The sequence below is a fragment of the Euphorbia lathyris genome, chromosome 10 (genome assembly GCF_963576675.1).
Source record: "Euphorbia lathyris chromosome 10, ddEupLath1.1, whole genome shotgun sequence".
Classification (NCBI taxonomy): Eukaryota; Viridiplantae; Streptophyta; class Magnoliopsida; order Malpighiales; family Euphorbiaceae; genus Euphorbia; species Euphorbia lathyris.
In genome coordinates this window covers 8,396,322-8,415,962 of record NC_088919.1, presented here as the reverse complement: position 1 = coordinate 8,415,962, position 19,641 = coordinate 8,396,322, and the positions used below count along the sequence as shown (strand labels likewise).

Genomic DNA, 19,641 nt, shown 5'->3' with positions numbered 1-19,641 from the left:
TGGTAAAACTCAGCTGATTGCTAATAACTGTTTGTGTAAAATGACAAATAAGGACATGTTAAAGCCTTTATTTGGGATTAAAGGGTAGTAATTAGGGGTAAAAATGTCATTCAAAAGAGATTGAGCAATAAGCTAATCTAAAAAACTTAGAAAATTAGTATTTTCAAAATTAGTTTTTTAGATCCAATAAGTTCTTTCAAACTTCTATTTACCAAATACCACTATTAAAGATTTGACTAGTTAAAACTTTTAAAATGGATTAAACCTCTAATTTTAGCATGGAAATCTTAACCAAACAAGGTCAAATATTTTTTTAGTTTATAGAATAATTTTTATTTTGTATATTATATTTCTCAAATTAAACAATTGATGTTTTTCGGTAACTAAAAAAAGAAAATAAATAAACAATTAATTAATGATGGTGGTAATTAATGAAGTTTATGAATTTTGGGTTGACGTGATTCAAAATAGAATGCATGCAAGTACGTTAGAATATGAAGTTTTTGAATTGTTTCAAATAGATAATATAGAGTTTATAAATAGACATATGTAGTACTTTGAAAATTACTTGCTTCAAAGTGAGAGGATACACTGAATGGTAATTGGGAAAATTACATAGAAATTCATCTTTTAAAAACTATTTACAATAGTATCAAGTCATAATTTTATATTATGTCAAATTAGTAAAATCAGTACTTTTAATATATTTTAAAGATTAGAATTTATAAATTAGAAGCCTATATTTTTTAGAGTTTATAATTTATGAATAGGAGTCTAGATTTCTTAAATTATGGTGTAAAATCATAATATATAGAGAATAATGACATATTAAGAATTAAGTTTGGTGATTTGACTTAGTTGTAATTTTGTACTTAATTATGATATTCATGTATTTGACCCAATGTAATTTATGCATTTCAAAAAGTTAAAAATGAAATTAAGTTCAAGAAATAATTAATTATGGATACATATTTTAGAAAAGCATAAAATTTGAAATAAAAAATTGTTTAGGAAGTAGTTTATTTTATGAATTATATATGTAAATTTTACATGTATTTAATAAATTATTATTTTATATTTTCAGTGAGCTTTAAAAAAATTAAATTATTATTTTATGCATTTAATGAAGTTATTATTTTATTTCATTGGTTCAAGTCGGGATCGAAAAAAATTATTATTTAATTAAGATTACTAATTTATTGAATATTTATTTATCAAGATTTTATTATATGGTTTAGTTATTTTTATAAAGGTGTGTTACCAAAAAAATATGTATTTATAAGGCTTGCAATTGTAATGGGCTGGCCGGTTCCAAAATAATCTATATTTTTATGTGTTACAATTAGATTTGTTCATGTACCGAGTTGGGCTGATTTTAGTGGGTTTGTATCTAAAAATGCCCAGTCTAAACCTAATCCAGTTCGATTCATTGTTAATTTAGACAGGCTCGGTTAGACTGGGTTTAAGTTCAAAAATTAAATCTCAAATCCAACCCATATAAGTCAATCTAAATATATATTTATAAATTTTAATAATAAAAAATAAAAAATTATATTTAAAAATAAATATTAATATATAAATTTGTTAATTAATATAAATAGGCAAATGGGACTGGACCGATCCGTACTATTTTTATAAATCTTAAACTTACCTTAAAAAGTTGGTAGGTTTTTTTTTTGAAAAAAAAAATAGGCGGGTTTTAGTATGAATGGATCTAGCCCCATGAACTAGTTTAGTTACAGTTTTTTTTTTTTTTCAAGTAGTAGCTTTTAATACATAAATTGTAAAATGGTTTTTTTTATCTGAATATCATAATTGACTATAAAATTACAACTAAATCACATTATCAAATTTAATTCTTAAGAATACATTTTTTTATATATACCAAATAAAATATGCTTTTACATCTAATTTAAAAAATTTAAACCTCAATTCATAAATCTCAAATATATTCTAAACCTCTAATTTATAAAATTTAGGCCCTGTTTGGTAAAGGGCGTTTTGGGATAAAAAGAGCGGTTTTGACCAACTTTAGAGGTTTGACCACTGAAACCGCTAATTGGAGTGTTTGGTGGAAAGAGGTTTGGGAGAGAGTTTTGGGATGAAAACGCTAATTTAGAAAAAGCTCTTAAAAGGAGCTTTTTCCATTAGCGTTTTGCAATATTAAAATTAATGGACTTCTTTAACCCTAATAGATAGACTCCATCTTCTCCTGCGCCAAAATTAATGCCCTTATTCATCTTTTTGCACAAACCGCTATTATCAATCAGCTAATTTTTACCAAACAGGTCTACATAAACAGCTAATCAAATCAGCTAGTCAAATCAGCTAACAACTAATAGCTAATTCCCAAACAGGGCCTTAATCTTTAAAAATACTGAATTTATTAGTTTAATATAATTTAAAATTATAACTTAACATATAATAGTTTTTCAATGAATTTCTATGTAAATTTCCCTTGTAAAGTTTCCTAGGACTTTCAACTTTCTACAATTTTAATCTAATTAAATCCTTAAATTAGCTCAATTATGAATCTTTTACCAAGTGGGTTCACTTTGACCGTTTTATTACTTTGACTATTAAATAGAACCTTATGTGGCATAATGCCCATATGTGGCAGTCGTTCATTTGCACAAATTTCTAAATCCAAAACGAGAAGATGGAAAAGAAATTTCACATTTTTTTATTCTAATTTAGGCATTACACCCATTTGAGTCCCTAAATTAAAGTTTCAAAGTCAATTAAGATCCTAAACTATCAAATTCATCAATTAGATCATTGAACTAAGCAAAAATCATCAATTAAATCTTCATGCTATCCTAAAATCATAAACTATGACTAGTTAAATGCACAACGTTACATTTAACTTTGGGATAAAAAATAAATTAAACCGGCAAGAAGTGCAAATTTAGATTTAACGTATTAAACAATGTAAATTTAACCTTAATATTTTTAAATAAGATCAATTATAGTTCTATTAGAAAAAATTGTCTAACTAGTATTTAACTAGTCACTTCAATCCTTCTAAATATCAATTATGTTTAAAATATTTAGTGCATTACAAACAAAATTAAAAAAAAAATTCTGTTAAAATACTAAAAAACTAAATCTGTTATATAAGTTAATCACAATTTGTTAAACACGATTTAGAGAGACAACTCGACTGACACGATATAATTGACACGAAAATCATTTTTCTAGAGTTTATAACAAATAAAACCATATGAAACATATATATGATATAACACAATTTTGACACGAAACATAAAATTGCCAACTTTTATCAAACTTTCTAAAATATTTAACATGTTATTAATATAGTTACGAAAAAAACTACTAATAAAAATATAAAAAACTGTTTCAATTGAGGTTGACTTGAGTGGTTAAGAGTTTAATCTCGCTTATCCTAGATCTCGAGTTCGAATCTCAGTATCTGAAAGGTCTGATATGACACTAACTTTTGCTTTAGGTGTGAAATTGATATTTGATGAAATATTAGCGGCAATTTTGATATTTAACCCTACTAAGTCTATGGTAGAAAGGAAAGTTATATCCAAGTGGGAAATGACACAAGAAATTTCCCGCTTCAGCCGCCACAAGAAATTGACGAATATTTGTATTCTTTCAGCTTCAAATTCAATCGTTTTGATTTGAATAGTCCACAGCTCTTCGCAATCATTTGTTACTACCAAACAAAATCTCTGTAAGCTGTGTTTTCAGTTTTTCATCCATTAATGGGTTCTGATTTTGATTGTTTTTTGGAATTAATAGACGGATTGATTGATTGATTTCAAAGGCCAGTTGTGTAGAGATTGATGATTGTTTCTATTGCTACTTCAATCTCTGCAGTTCAAAGGTAAACAAAGTCATCCTTATGATTAGATTCCTCAATTTGAAGTTCAATTCTCTGTAATACGATGTCAATTGTGTTTAAGAATTTGTTTTTCAATTTATACTTTTTTTGTGCATGTTAATTGCAATCTTCTATTAGATTCCACTCTGCTTGAGTTCGAATTCGTTCATCTTTTATGCTTAATTGGACTCTTGTTCTTTCAAAAACGAAGCAAGTGAAGATTGATACTGAATAATAGATTGCTGTTGTAAATTGTGTATCTTCGGTGTCTTCGATTGCCTTTGATAGCTAATCCACTGAATGTATATGTTGACCTTTTATCTTAAAGTACTTCAAATTTAGATTTCAGCTTGAGAATTTTGTTGATTTGAAGTTAATTGACTGTTTATTGTTTGGATTTTGATAAGAAACTAGACCTCCACCCTAACAAATATGAAATATTTACAACTCATAGAACAAAATAGTGAACTGTAGAGGTTAGATTAGATTCGATAAGATGATGAACAATACTACTGTATTGATTTATGGAATAGTTCTCAAAATGATCCTCTAGACAATTTGTTAAGGGAAGAACTACAGAATGTAAGAAAGATTTGATCAATCTTAGGGTCACAACCCCAGACTCCCAGTATGAAGTTGGAGGCAAAAGCCACGAAATTACCCGGATAGCTCAAACAGTGAAAGACTAGAGCTCTTTATTGTCCTATAGAGCTCTCAGTTACAGTTACGCTCCCTCTGATCCCCCTTCTCTACATGCCTCAACGTGTCTCCTTGTATAGATTTTTCAGATTTATAGGCAATGGGACAATTAGCTCACCTCAGCTCAGGGACCTTCTCTATTGGACTGGCTGCTAGCTTTTTATGAGTTTTTATGCTCCTGGAAATAGATAAAATATCTTGAATTTTACTCTAAATAATGCAAATTGGAAAGTCATAACCTTATTTATTATCCTGTTTTTGCATTGCGCACTTTTCGTATGAGTACGTCTAGATAGGAGGTATTCGGTCTCACTCACCACATTTATATGTTCATGTGATACTTCCATATTCTAATGTCAAATACATGTTTAACCTATCTTCTTGATTTTGTAGTAAATCTCGAGGAATTGACTCCATCAATGTATAATTGTTTCCTTTTTCTGTTTTGTCCTGAACAGGTGGTTAGTTTGGCACTTTCTATTTGGTTTGTCATAAAATGGGAGTACATGGTAGCGGTAGATTGAGTGAGTTATATCAAAGTTTGTGTAGTTGTATACGAATTTGCATTTTTCGTGTTCTATCTATGGGGTCTATCCCTGATCATATTGCATTTATAATGGATGGAAATCGAAGGTATGCTAAGAAGAACAACTTCAAAGAAGGGGCAGGTCACAGGGCTGGATTTTCATCCCTCATATCCTTACTTAAATGTTGCTATGAATTAGGAGTTAAGTATGTAACTGTTTACGCATTTAGCATAGACAATTTTAAAAGATGTCCTGATGAGGTCAAAGAACTTATGGACCTCATGCTAGAAAAAATGGAAGAGTTGCTACAAGAAGAAAGCGTCGTGCACCAGTATGGAATCAGGGTGTATTTTATAGGTAATTTGAAACTTCTTAGTGAATCCGTGAGGATTGCAGCAGAAAAGGTTATGAAGGCTACTGCTCATAACACCAAGTGTACTCTTTTAATCTGCATAGCATATACTTCGCGCGATGAGATTGTCAATGCAGTTCGAGAATCATGTACAAGTAAACAGGCGGAAATTCAATCATCAAACTTCTATAAGGCTAATAGTGTCTGTGCTGAAGAGGTAAAGGAAGGCAAAAAGAGAGATTGTGTCACTAAACATGGTTTACACGAATCCCCAAAAAACGATGCAGATGTTGAATGTGGAAAGAACATGAATGGTGTGATTACAACTGCTGTTCAAAGATTATATGAAGAGAGTGAGAAGGATTCAATTATAAAGGCGGTAGATATCGAGAAGCACATGTACATGTCAGTAGCTCCTGAGCCAGACATTCTGATTAGAAGTTCTGGAGAGACTCGTCTAAGCAACTTCCTACTTTGGCAGTCTAGCAACTGCGTGCTATACTCCCCCAACGCATTGTGGCCTGAAATCGGTTTATGGCACTTAGTGTGGGCAGTGCTGAACTTCCAACATAACCATCCATACTTGGAAAAGAGTAGGAAGCAATTCTGATATTATATGCTCTTTGTGTTTTCACTGATACATTCTTCTGAAAGCTGGGAACTTCGAATATGCGACACGTGTTCTTCGCTTGTAACTTTCGAAACATACATTTTCGAAGGGTCAGGCAGTTTTGATGTCCAGGGATGCTTTGGTATGAAGTTGAGTATAGGCATGTTAACTACAAAGCTCATATGAAGCTTTTTTTTTTTTATATATATATATATGTTTCTTGAGATTCATACCTATAATTGAAATAGGAGTGATAGATCCACAAAATTTGAAGAGTTGTGTACATTAATTTCTGTGTTTAAAGAAGCTCAATGATTGATATGTTTCATTAATCACGAGTCCATTTGTTTTATTGTGACCAACCAATACCAGCTTATGCAATGAATAGGTTAATGAGTTAAAAATGGCCCTTTTATTAAATTAGTATATAATGATGTGTGTCTCATTCACAAATTTGACATATATCTTTTAATATGAATTTCAACTTTTATATTGAATGACTAGGATGTATTGGGTTAAATGCATCATTAGTCTATGATTGTCTCAGGTTATTCCGATGGTTTCAGTAATTAAAAGGCATCAAAATGGTGATATTGGTGACACACAAGCTTGTTGAGATCATCTATGTCCTTAGCCTTTTGCAGAGCAATATTTTCTCTCTTTTCAGCAGCAACTTTTTCAGTTCTTTCTTTTTTAGCTTCTCTTTTGGCTTCGGCTAGTTCCTTTTTCAGGGAGGCTAGGCTAGCAGCTTGCTTCTTGTTCAGTTCAAGTTGTTTTTGGAGCTCCCGATGTTGCTCGTTGTATTTTTTAGCAGTTGTTCGGTATTGCTTCACCAAGATGGTTGTGGCTACCTGCTCCTGTTTTTTTTTTTTTTTAAAAGAGTGAGTCACTAGTCAAGAGGGCGAGCCTTGGCGCAACGGTAAAACGTTGTTGTCGTGTGACCAGAGGTCACAGGTTCGAGTCTTAGGAGCGGCCTCTTGCCAATTAAATTGGCAAGGGAAGGTTTGCCCCCAATACACCCTTGTGGTGGGACCCCTCCCCGGACCCTCGCTCAGCGGGGACGCGTAATGCGACCGGGCCGCCCTTTTTTTTTTTTTAGTGAGTCACTAGTCAAAGAAGCTATAGTCAATGTCGAAAGAGAAAAAACCGAAGATGATTACCGCAGTTTTCCGTTTCAGAACTTCTTGGCAGGCAGAAAGAACATTAAGTTGCTCAAAATAGTCTGCATCTTTTGGCATCACCGAAAGACGGGGAAATATCCTCTATAATGTTAGGAATTCCAAGGGAGACGTCTTCCTCAATTCCTCTTTTATTCTTATTTCAAATTCCAATGGTAACATTAGAGAATAGGCTGCCATATCTTGCTCTCAACCTCACCAGATTTAATCTCACCTTCATCATCACCGACTCAGATATCGCCAACTCATTAACCATTGTAACAAACTATACCTTTGTGGTACCATTCAGTTTTCCTTCTTTTTTTTTTTTTTTTTTTTTGTCTTTAGTCATAGTTGTATTTCTTTTCTTTCCTACAAACAATTCTCAAATATTGTAGTGCTATAAATGATTGTAATCTTTCCTTAAACATTCAATGAGAATTTTCATTCCATTCAATATAGATTCCAATCATTACCTCATCAATCTTATGATATTCTATGAATTACATAATAATATTTTAAGACGTTCCGCATGCAATTTACTTTTTTTCTTTTTGCAACTGAGTGATTACATTTTTTTCATGAAACCAATTGAACTAAAAGGTCAAGCTAATAGTTAAAGATCCACTTTATATTAATATTGGACACATTTTAAACAAATTGATAGGGCTATCGAGACATTTTAAGCAAGTTGAGAAAGCTATCAGGACACCTGAAATGTTCAGGAGGTCAATCAAGTTTTTTTAGACAAGTTAAGACAAATGATGTATCAAGCCTTAAAATTATTAAAATTACACGGGTAAATAATACATGATTTATATTCCTTTATTTATTTAAGTGCACACCTATCAAATGGAAAATCTCAATGTTCATTTCTTACTAAAGATAAAATAAAAATTTATTACCGTCACAATGAGTTGAAAAGCATCTGAAAAGCATCAGCACTAGCAACTTGCCAGTAATGCTCACATGGACCCTGATAACCAAATGAATTTTGATCATTTACCGTTAAATCTAGGCGGGTTAAAAATATAAGATGGAGATTCAAAACATCCTAAGGCTTATATTCAATCAGTCTAGATTTAACGATGGATGACCAAATTCATTTGGTCATCGGATCCATGTGAACACTACTGCAATCTTGATAACTTATTTCTAGAGTTTATCAGTCTTCAACCTGAAAGAATCAAGTATCATAAGTAAAAAAAAAATTGAAATGGATTCAAGAATTTAGAGTTAGAAGAAGCACACTAAATTTGTCTTACATTGTTATAATAAATATATATCAAGTTAATAAAATTTTCAAGTGTGTCAATTTAATCATAAATATTGCATAAAATAAGGAAACAAAAATATATATTGTGGTTTGATTAATGTCCTCACGAGATGTTTATTGAAAAATGGGATAAGGTTGAAATTTACCCTTAACTTATGAAATGTTGCGATTAGGAACGTATAAAATGGTACAATTTTACTCTAATGTTGTCAAGCAAGTTCAGTTTTACCTCTACACAACAAAAAATTTGAATAGATATTCAACTATGACATCGGATCTTCAAAACAAATTTGTCGATAAAATAAAGGAGTAATATGTATATTTTGACAGGTTGTTTAAACCGATTTTAATAACATTGTAATCATTTTATGCAGCTTTTTTTATTAACTTAAATATTGTCATTTGTAACTGTATTTGTAACCGAATAAATATTTAGACATAATTAATGTTTGAAAGGTGTGATGTGATAATTGAATAACGATTGATCTTGCTTGACTACGTTAAGGGTAAATTGCACCATTTCATATATTAACGCTAACTTTGCATTTCCCCAAAAACATTAGAGGCAAATTTGCACCTTATCCCTTGAAAAATTGGAGAGTAGCAACCACATAATATATTTTTTTTTTAAAAAAAAAAGTAAAAGTCTAAACTGCAATTTTACAATTCAAACTTTCAAAGGAAAAAGTACAAAAATAAACCATGTGCTTTAGGTCATTTTCAAACATAAACTACGTGGTTTAAAAGTTTGCAAACTGATAAATAAGATAAAAAAATACTTGTAATTAGATTTTTAAACACAGTTAGTCCGTTTGGACTGCCTTTGCTAACTGAAAGAACCACAAGATACCATTTGCAAACTTTTAAACCACGTAGTTTATGTTTGAAAATGATCCAAACCACAAGGTTTATTTTTATATTTTTTCCTTCATAAAATTAGGGAATGCAAATAAAATAAATTTAGCTATAAAATAAATTTAGAAATAATAATTAGTAAAGAATATTAAGTAAGGTGTCCACTTTATATTATCCGCAATGTCACTTAAACGGTGACCGACCAAATGAATTTGTTCAATCGTCATTAGCTTTAGAGTTTTTAAGTCTAAATCTGACAATATTTTGTTAGCCACCGTCCAAGTGAACACTATCGTTGTATCATTTATCATTTATTCTCTACCGATTTTGAAAAGAAAGCAACATGAACATTATATATGTATATGGGATAAAGACCAAATTTAATCCTAATGAAGTGCAGATTTACTTCTAAGGTACGAAATGGTGCAAATTTAACTCTTAACTTTTCCACAAAAAAGAAAAACAATTTTAGTCATGTGTAACAAAAAATTGAAAAGACTGGTTTCACTGTCACATCGGACCTTCCAAACAAGTTTTTGATGTTTGGAAGGTCTGATGTATGACAGATGTATGACAGTCAAATCAGTCTTTTCAAATTTTTGGTAACACACGGCTAAAATTGATTTTTCTTTGGAAACTTTAGGGTACATATATATATATAATGAATGTATAAGAAGCAAAGACATGTTACCTCTTGATAGTTGCATTGAGATTTGCTACTAATGAATATGAGCTTCCATTTATTTGTGCTCTCTCAAGCATTGGTGTACTCAATGACCCATAAGAGAAAGACTCCATCTTGTTGCATTGATTAAGCTTCAAAGATTCTAGTAAAGGCAATTTAATAGCATAAGTGCCGCCATAGAAAATTCTAAGATTAGGCATATATTGAAGTTCCAAAGCCTTTAGTTGAGGGAATACAATCTCATCCATAGTTGCTTCTACTTCTTTATCACTCTCCTGTAGAACAATTTCTTCCATCTTCTCGCGACGGGTAATCTGTATTTTTTTCAGTTGAACCAAAAGTTTGGCTACTTGAGGTGAAAAAAGATAGGAATTGTAACATTCAAATAACACTAGAAGTTGTAAATTCTGAAAGCCTGTGATGTTAGGTGGAATCTGAAACCATATATGCATTAGATTTCGTAGACCAAACAACTCCAACTCTTTCAAAGATTTAAGCACCCCGGAAGTACCAAGATGATTTTCGTTGAACGAAAATATAACTTTTAGTGCATCACAAAATGCTATTTTGAGTTTTTCCAAACCTTCCAATCTTTTCTTCATCAATCTAGATGAAAATGCACAATGCATCTCTGTATGGCCAATTACATCTTCGTTGATAAGTGAAACCTTCCAATAGAAAAAATGACAAACAATAATAAATGTTAATCCGAAAGTTTTATTTGGCAATTGGCAACTATATATTATCTGCATCGGATTCAAAGAGTTTTAAAATCATGCCATATATATATATATATAACATGGTTGTTAAGGGCGCTAGGGAGTCCCGTAGCCTAGGCCTAAGGCACAGGTGCGCGCCTGATGAACATGAGGTGCAGAAAATGAAAAAAAAAAAAATAACATAGATACAAAATCTAATTAATCATCAATATTTGATACTAATGTCACTAATACTCTATTAGTAGTTAAGGCACAAGTTATTATGAACTAAAAAACACACTTACAACCGACAAACAAGATAAAACTACATGAAAACATAATATTAAACGTCAAAAAGTCCAAGTTAAGGGTTGACAATAGACACTAAGATACTAGAATTCAGCAGACCTCTACAAGTTTCTTGTGTCACAGGAGCTCCTCTCCTTTACGTCTCTTACTCTTCCCTCCCTCCTATTTTTACATCTCTTCTTATTCTTTTTTTACTAGGTTCTCACGGTTTTGATTGAAGTTTACTAAATAGGATAAGGGGTTAAGATTAATCAACTTTTCATTTTAAGGAGAGCAGTATAAAAAATTAAAAACACAATCATTAATCAAAATCTGTGAAGCACTGACTCTTCAAAGAGTCGGAGTAACGGTGTCAGACTCGCCGGACACAGGGACTCTCCAGGAACACGGCCGGACTTGCACCCGACATGGCAAAAACGTGTCCTGCCGTGTACAATTTTTCAAAAAAGAAAAAAACAAGAGGTTATCACTCTCGAATGAGGAGCCAAGTAGAATTTACCCTCTACATGTTTGAAAATGACACATTTACACTTATAGATATTCCTAAAGTTAGTCTCCAAAACAGTCTTGTTTAAACAAATATGATTATGCAGTGAAATAATTGGACTTTAATTTGTGTACTTTTAAATCTTATTTATGTTTTTTTATATGTAATATGTATATACTTAATTATATAGAAATTTGACGTGTCCCGCCGCACCCATGTCTCGTATTTTTTAAAAATGTCGTTTACCGCACCCGCACCCGCACCCGTCTCCGCACTCGAGTCGGTGTTTCATAGATCAAAGTGTTTTTAAGAGGTGCGCATGAGAGCCTACAAAGCCCATATGAGGTGCACAAGAGGAGAGCCTTTTAAACAGAGCCTTGCCTAGAACTTGTTAGGTGCAGGATCTTGAGCCTTGGCTCAGGAGCGCCTTTAACAATTATATATATATATATATATAAAATTTAGAAGCACAAATATTCCAAATTGAAGTGAATACCTGTTTGTTGGAAACATTTGTTTGCATAATTTCCCCTTGGCTTATTGAACTTGGTGCTGTACTGATGCAATTTTCATCATTTGTAAAGGGCTGATTGGTGGCCACATCTTCATTGCTAAACTGGTCATCATGAACTCCACATTGATCAGTAGTATCTTTTTGTACCATAAAACCTATCAGGTTTGGAAGTGAATGCAAATGTAGATTTCTAATGCAGTTCCAATCAATTGCATTATCATCAGTTTTATCATCCACTTTGTTTTTGTAGAAAATTCCCTCCATTTCACGACACTCGAGTATCTCAATGCTTTGGAGATGTTTCAGCCCTTTAGCCATCGACATCGGAAAGACATATGTCAGTTTATGACAGAAACTTATGTTTATCTCTTTCAAGTTATCCAACTGTAGAAAAATTGGTCTTTTTCCATGCCATATTTGCTTCAGATTAGGCAACATTGATAGATGAAGAATCTTCAACTCCCAAAATGAAGTAGCTAAGATCCAATTTCCTGGTGTATCAACTAAGAATTCTGAGGGCGAGCCTTGGCGCAACGGTAAAACGTTGTTGCCGTGTGACCAGAGGTCACGGGTTCGAGTCTTAGGAGCGGCCTCTTGCCAATTAAATTGGCAAGGGAAGGCTTGCCCCCAATACACCCTTGTGGTGGGACCCCTCCCCGGACCCTCGCTCAGCGGGGACGCGTAATGCGACCGGGCCGCCCTTTTATCAACTAAGAATTCTAGTTCATCACATTCTGCAACAATCATCTTCTTCAGTCGTAGAAACTCGTAGTCTTCTAACTGGTACATCACATTCTTCAAGTTTCTCACTCTTATCAAACTTAAATCTTCAGTTCTCCTCATCAGATCACATATACCACTCTCTTTTATATCACATGCATCACCAGTTAGTTGCAACTCATTTAGTGGACCTTTACCGAAGGATTGATATTTAAGATTATGCGGTATAAGAATTTTAAATTGTTGAATGTTTTTGAAGCTTGTTGACCTTATAGGCAAAATTGAAGCTTTTTGTACACAAATCTGTAAGGCATATAGCAAAAGAGATACTATCTCCGTAAGGCTTGCATTGATTCGCTCTTCATCATCACAATCACTCTCTTCGCTTGATTCCCATTCATCATAGTCATCAATTTCATCTCTTGCCCTGCATCCCCACCTTCTAAAGCTTTCAACATTCTTGACAATACACCCGGTGGAATGTATGCAATATTCATTTTTCTCAAGTCAAGGAACCTCAAATTACCTAGCTCTCCCACCTCCTGAGGAATATGTATTAAGCTTGGAGTAGAAATTGAAAGAAATTCCAAATTTATCAGATCTCTAATCCAAAACATATTTTCCAACTGGCGTACTTTAAGACACAAGGTTCAGAGATTTCTTCGCATACTAAGTGGATGTGGCAGTGATGAAACATCTAAAGATAGAACCCGCAGCTCTTTCATTCCTTCAAAAAAAAAAAACAATTGGAAGGCTTCGTGAATCTCCCCTGTATCGAAGTCGGAGCAAAGCAAGCTTTGGACACTCCAAACATGCAGGGTGCTTTATGCTTTTAAGCACAAGTGAAAGTCCATAGAAATATTCATACTTATTTGTATTTGGCCACTTTTTCATTATAGTGTCACGGCCAAACACTAAATTATATCTCGAGGCAATCAACTAAGCTATTTTATGTGCACCAACAGGTATTTTGACATACTGATTGCCGTACTCATCTTTCACAAGACGAAGCTCAACAGATAACCTGTGAACAGCACTAGTAATCTCAATGTGGTCACGAACTCTATCTATCGCTCCAATCATGTCATGAACATCTTGAAATAACTTTAGGCCCCTTGTATATAAAACCAACTCTTCAATTGGTATACAAAAATTTTCAGGAAACAAGCCACTAATCAGAAGACATAACTCATCAGGTTTAGTTGGTATAGGTCTACTGGCTTTATTTGATTTTGACTTTGGCAGTCGCCAAATAAATTTGAACTTGCTTTTCAATGCTATGGAAAAAGGTATCCCACCAAGCTTAACTGTGTTCTGCCTTTCCATTTGATGCAAATCTGGATAGTTAGTATAGTTGTATTAATTATACTCGCAAACTAACCCCATATAATATGAACTATAATTAAAAAAAAAAATTAATCAATCAATGTTTAGGATTTTAATTACCTTCCTTGGCAAAATCAGGAGGTACAGCAGGATCCGGACTCCAGAAACCCTTGGTCGCAGCAGGCTATCGGTGGACCTCCTCCTCCACCTAATCGGCTCGCCCCTGCTGTGTAAAAAGGTAAATCAGAAGACTGCTGTTTTTATGTTCAAACAAGAAATTCCATTAAAGCAAAAAAAAACCAAACAATACACAAGGGAAAACTCAGTCAAGATTAAGCCCAGTCTTCGTAATGAATGCTATCTTTAATACTCCTCTGACTTTTTCTATATAAAAACTGGAATTATAAAAGGAAATTTGAGCAAAAATTAGAAACCTGCAAACTAGAGTTTTCAAAGATACATCTACTCCTTACTTCCCAACCCCAGTAAATTGCAGCCGTAAAACCAAGGATTTGCAATTAGACTTCCATCCTAATGATATGTGGAAAATATTGGGTTGTCATTTTATGCTTTATGAATTGTATTTTGATTACTTTTATTATTTGGTAAAGCTGTTATTTGGGATAGACACGTGTTAGGGTAATTTTCTAGGTCTAACAACTATTAAAGGGTTGTAAATTGTTCTCAAATGGTTATGAATGAAAATATGCAGCATCTATCTTCTTCTTCTTGAATTGTATTTTGATTACTTTTATTATTTGGTAAAGCTGTTATTTGGGATAGACACGTGTTAGGGTAATTTTCTAGGTCTAACAACTATTAAAGGGTTGTAAATTGTTCTCAAATGGTTATGAATGAAAATATGCAGCATCTTCTTCTTCTTCTTCTTCTTCTCCCTTGGTTCTAGTTCTGAAATTTACCTTGCATCATTTGGTATCAGAGCAACCTTCCTCTCACCTGTGGTTCAATTCCGCCATATCCAAATCTTATCAGATGGAAGACAACGCGAGATCAATAAATTGGGAAAAAATTGAAGAAAATCTTAAATCAATGGTAAGAGGCATGTTTGTTGAGTACAGATAAAAGCAGAAGCAAATGGTGGAAGAGATAATGCTTAAACATCATAACTCCATTACCAAAGAACTCAAGGTTCTGATGTCGAATCTAAACTCCACAAATTCCATTCCTCACCCAAATGAAAGCGTTAATTCCAAAGGTTCTTCTAATCTAAATCTAACTCCTACAGTAAACCTAAATTCCTCTGACCTAGAAACTCAGCTATACCAGTTCTCTACTCGATCCACCAAGTTAGAATTCCCAAAGTATGATGAATCTGATTTGGAAGGTTTGAAGGCTGAAGACATGGTGCATCAAGGAAAGAAAACCACTCTTAACATTGATTCAAGTTCATCCACTGCTCTTACATCGGACAGAGAACAACTAACTGCTAAAAATGGAAGGAATCGGCAACCAGAGGTACGTTCTTTCTTTCTTCTGAATCTCAGAAACTGAAATTGCATTTTGAAGGAAATGTTCAAGGGAAGTGGAAAGAAATAATACAGAATTGGGATAATATACCTGTTCTTGATACGGGTCAAAGTAATCTACACAAAGGGGAGAAACAGGGCAGCAATTCCAATTATGCATTTTGTCCATTACTTGAAGAAAATAAGGAAAGTAGTGGCGTTAGAGATGAAAAGCCTAATTTGATAGGTATTCAATTTCAATTTGTTACTTCATTGATTTATATGAATGATAGATACAGATATATTGATAATGAAAGGCATGTGCTCAATAGGATGGAAGAATTAGATTTAGAGCCAAATAACAATATGGTTTGTGGCTATGCTTTACATGTTTTTTCTGAGGAAGGCAAAAACATGGATTGTGGTTCCTTTTGTGGATTGGCGTGGCCACAAGTATTGCACAATTGGGCAACTGATGCTGCTATTAAAGGAGCTGACAAATTAAAATTGGTGTTTGTACTTGAAGGACAGGACAGGACGAGAAGGCAGAGTTAGGAATTTCTAACTTAACAGGCGTTGGGGGAGTGGTTTTAGCTGTGTATAACACTGATGAATATATTCAAGCATTTGCTGAACTTGTGTACCACGGTGAAGGTTTTATGACACATTGGGAATGCCCTTATAGTAATTTGGAAAGGTATGCCCTTGTGTGGGAGTCCAAGAACTTGACTGCACTGAGCACTGCAATAAGAGAAGGTATGCCCTTACAGTTGATGAGAGAAGGTGCTTTGTTGACTGTATTAAGCATTCTTCTAATAGCATCGGCTTTCCCAAGATCATTATTGACTGCAACTGATGTTATAAACAGCCAATGGAAAGTTGCATTTGACAGAGCTGAGAAACTGCTTGATGAGGTCCTTCAGAAGGGATTGCAAGGGAGCAGGCCTGTAACACTCATAGGATTCTCAATAGGGGTTAGACTAATTTTCAATTGTCTTCAATGTTTAGCTGAAAATGATGGAGTTAATGTTGGAATTGTAGGAAGAGTTGTTTTGCTTGGAGCAGCATTTTCAATAAAAGATGGAAACTGGGAAGAAGTTAGAAAGATGGTGTCTGATAGATATATCAATGCTTATTACACAACTGATTTCAAGAATGTAGAGATTTGAATTATCAAGATTAACTTGCAAAGTCTTGAAGTTATGTTTGATGTATTAAAAGAGAGAGGGAATGGGAAGCCACTAAAGGCCTGAAACAATGGCTAGGTAAACTACTGAAGAATGCACTTAAAGTTTGCATTGATATCACGAGGAGGTTCCTAGATATGAACCTTGAGGATAAGGTTTTTAAGGGAGATGGATTGATATGTGAAAAATATTGGGTTGTCATTTTATGCTTTATAAATTGTATTTTGATTACTTTTATTATTTGGTAAAGCTGTTATTTAGGATGGACACTTGTTAGGGTAATTTTCTAGATCTAAAGGTTGTAAATTGTTCTCAAATGGTTATGAATGAAAATATGCAGCTTCTATCTTCTTCCTCCTAGTTTTCCCTTCTTCTTCTTATTCTTTTCTTCTTCTTCTCCTAGTTTTCCCTTCTTCTTCTTATTCTTTTCTTCTTCTTCTCCCTTGGTTCTAGTTCTGAAATTTACCTTGCATCGCCTAACCAACTGACAATTCGATATCTCTACATCTAACACTAACTACATATCATCCCCAAAAGCAATAAAAAAAATCGGTACCTTCAGATTTCGAATTTGATCTGCTGGCTGGGTTTCATCTTCTACGCATCATTGGCCTTTCACGGGAAATTAACCCACGCAGCAGTCTATAGATAGTTAGAGACCTCCGGTTCGATTACAGCTCCGTTTGCTTCGAGCTCCGTATGGCTTCTCGGAACCAGAATTGACCTCCTCGGAGTCTTTCTAAATTTGTGTGGTAATGGTTGCTTTTGACTTTTGAGAGATGGCATAAAGAGACCATTCATTCTGCAATTTTTTCAAATTTGAAAACACTAACCAACAAGTAGAATGAATAAATAATCTTCTATCTAATTTTAGTTTGTCTCGATTTTTGAAGAACGGACGATGTGGAGAAGATGAGACAAACTCAGCGGACGTGGCATCTCTAGACTTGCATGTATACCTTCAATTTATCAAAAAGTAAAAATTATAAAAAAAAAAACTTAATACATACCCAGTCCCCTGAGCTTGTCTTTTTTTTTTCATTTTACTCCCTAAACTTCTAAAAAACCACCCAATTTATCTTTCCTCTCCGATGTGGTGCTGACCTGGCACAATACTAAGCTGCAATATCCAAACGCCACGTCAGAAAGGAGGGGTAAATTGGATGGCTTTTTGGAAGTTTAGAGGGTCAATAAATTGTCCCTTAAGTTTAGGGGGTAAAATAAAAAAAGGACAAGTTCAGAGGGCTGTGTATGTATTAAGCAAAAAAAAAAAAAGGATCTAATACTACTCAAGCCCCTTAACTTGTCCAAACTGTGTATTTCTCACCTCCTCAACTTGTCCATTTTACCCCATGTACAAACGCAAACAATCACCCAAAAATTAAAAAATCATAAATGCAAATTCAAAGTTAATGTAGGAGAAGAAAAATAAGACTGATCTGCAATAGCAAAAACGTGTCTTTCTCCTCCCCCTCTTCTATTACCATCACTGTCGACTGGACAATGATTTTTACCAGTGACTGACCAAGTGCATTTGGTCAGTCACCATTAGATCTACACTTATTAAAATTATATGGTGGGGATCAAAACTAGAGTGACTGACCAAATTTACCGACTTCTATGACTTAGGTCTCCTTTCATATGCCATTGGAATTCATTGGTGCCATCTGATTCTATAGTCTATGAATTAATCTCGGGGTAAATTACACTCATTGCCACTAAATTTTACTCATTTTAATATTGTGGCTATTAAACTTTACATTTTTTAAAAATGGTAGTCACTTAACGCTTCAAAACGACCGTTGATGATCTTAAAATAAAAAATTCGAAGAGTTAATGATATTCAAATGAACTTTACTTCTTGAAAATTTTCGTTTTGAAGTCATTTAAGTGTTCTTGGTTAGGAGAGATAATCAATTTTTAGAGAAAGAAAACTTCAATAAAGGTGTTTTTGAAAAATAAAAAATGTGGTTTCATGGTAAATGTCGTTCTGAACAACTTTAATTCTTTAATATTTTCGTTTTGAGGTCGTTAACGGTCATTTTGAGGAGTTAGTTAAAGTTGAGTTGCCACCGATGTTAAAAAGTGTAAAGTTCAGTTACTATATTATGGTTATTGAACTTCAATTCTTAACAATATAGTAACTGAACTTTACACTTTTTAACATCGGTGGCAACTCAACGCCTCAAAATGACCGTTGACGATCTGAAAATAAAAAATTTGAAGAGTTAATGAAATTATAAGGAACTTTAATTCTTGATTTTTTTTTTATTTTGAGATTATTTAAGTGTTGTTTGGTTATGAGAGAGTGAATGTTTAGAGAGAGAAAACTTCAATAGAGGTGATTTGGGAAAATAAAAAATGTGGTTTCATGGTAAATATTGTTCTGAACAACTATAATTCTTGAATATTTTTATTTTGAGTTCGTTAATAATCATTTTGAGGAGTTAGTTAAAGTTGAGTTACCACGGGTGTTAAAAAATGTAAGGTTAAGTGACCATAGCATTAAGAATTGAAGTTAAGTGACCATATTGTTAAAGCATTTGCATTCTCATGGACCCTGATGACCATGTAAATTTAGTCATCCACCGTTAGATCTAGGCGGATTAAATTACTCTGCAGAGACAAAAAAATTTAAAAAACTTTACGTTACTCCCATTAACCCCCAATTTGAAGGTTAGAGTTTGAAGGTTAGAGGCAGTAAACATTTAACCCCATTAACCTCTCTTTACTCCAAAAAGTAACTCTTAAACAATGTTAACTTAATACTTAACCTTCCATTACTCCCATTTACTTCCATTAACCTCCTTCCAAACAAGGGCTTAGGATTTTAATCCGTCTAGATCTAACGGTGAATGACCAAATTTACGAGTTCATCAGGGTCCATGTGAACGCAACTGATTAGGGATGGCAACGGGTA

At 33.3% G+C, this 19,641-nt stretch overlaps 2 protein-coding genes across 5 annotated transcripts; one reads left to right on the top strand and one right to left on the bottom strand.

The window, feature by feature from the left end:
- The first annotated feature begins 3,576 nt into the window (after positions 1–3,576).
- LOC136208277 (dehydrodolichyl diphosphate synthase 6-like) lies at positions 3,577–6,366 on the top strand. The gene is made up of 2 exons (XM_065999088.1): positions 3,577–3,856; positions 5,011–6,366. The coding sequence occupies exon 2, from the start codon at positions 5,049–5,051 to the stop codon at positions 6,039–6,041; it is 993 nt and encodes a 330-aa protein (XP_065855160.1). The 5' UTR covers positions 3,577–3,856; positions 5,011–5,048; the 3' UTR covers positions 6,042–6,366.
- A 1,142-nt stretch (positions 6,367–7,508) lies between these two features.
- On the bottom strand, positions 7,509–17,655 carry LOC136208276 (uncharacterized). Of its 4 annotated transcripts, none has more exons than XM_065999086.1 (6): positions 17,278–17,655; positions 14,989–15,025; positions 14,189–14,294; positions 12,005–14,079; positions 10,021–10,682; positions 7,509–8,375 (listed from the first exon to the last, which is right to left on the bottom strand). In XM_065999086.1, the coding sequence occupies exons 4-6, from the start codon at positions 12,863–12,865 to the stop codon at positions 8,354–8,356; spliced, it is 1,545 nt and encodes a 514-aa protein (XP_065855158.1). In that variant the 5' UTR covers positions 12,866–14,079; positions 14,189–14,294; positions 14,989–15,025; positions 17,278–17,655; the 3' UTR covers positions 7,509–8,353. The 4 variants fall into 4 exon arrangements, with proteins under 4 accessions (XP_065855158.1, XP_065855159.1, XP_065855157.1 ...); XM_065999087.1 differs by having other exon boundaries at positions 14,189–14,291; XM_065999085.1 differs by lacking the exon at positions 14,989–15,025.
- Between the last annotated feature and the right edge of the window lie 1,986 nt (positions 17,656–19,641).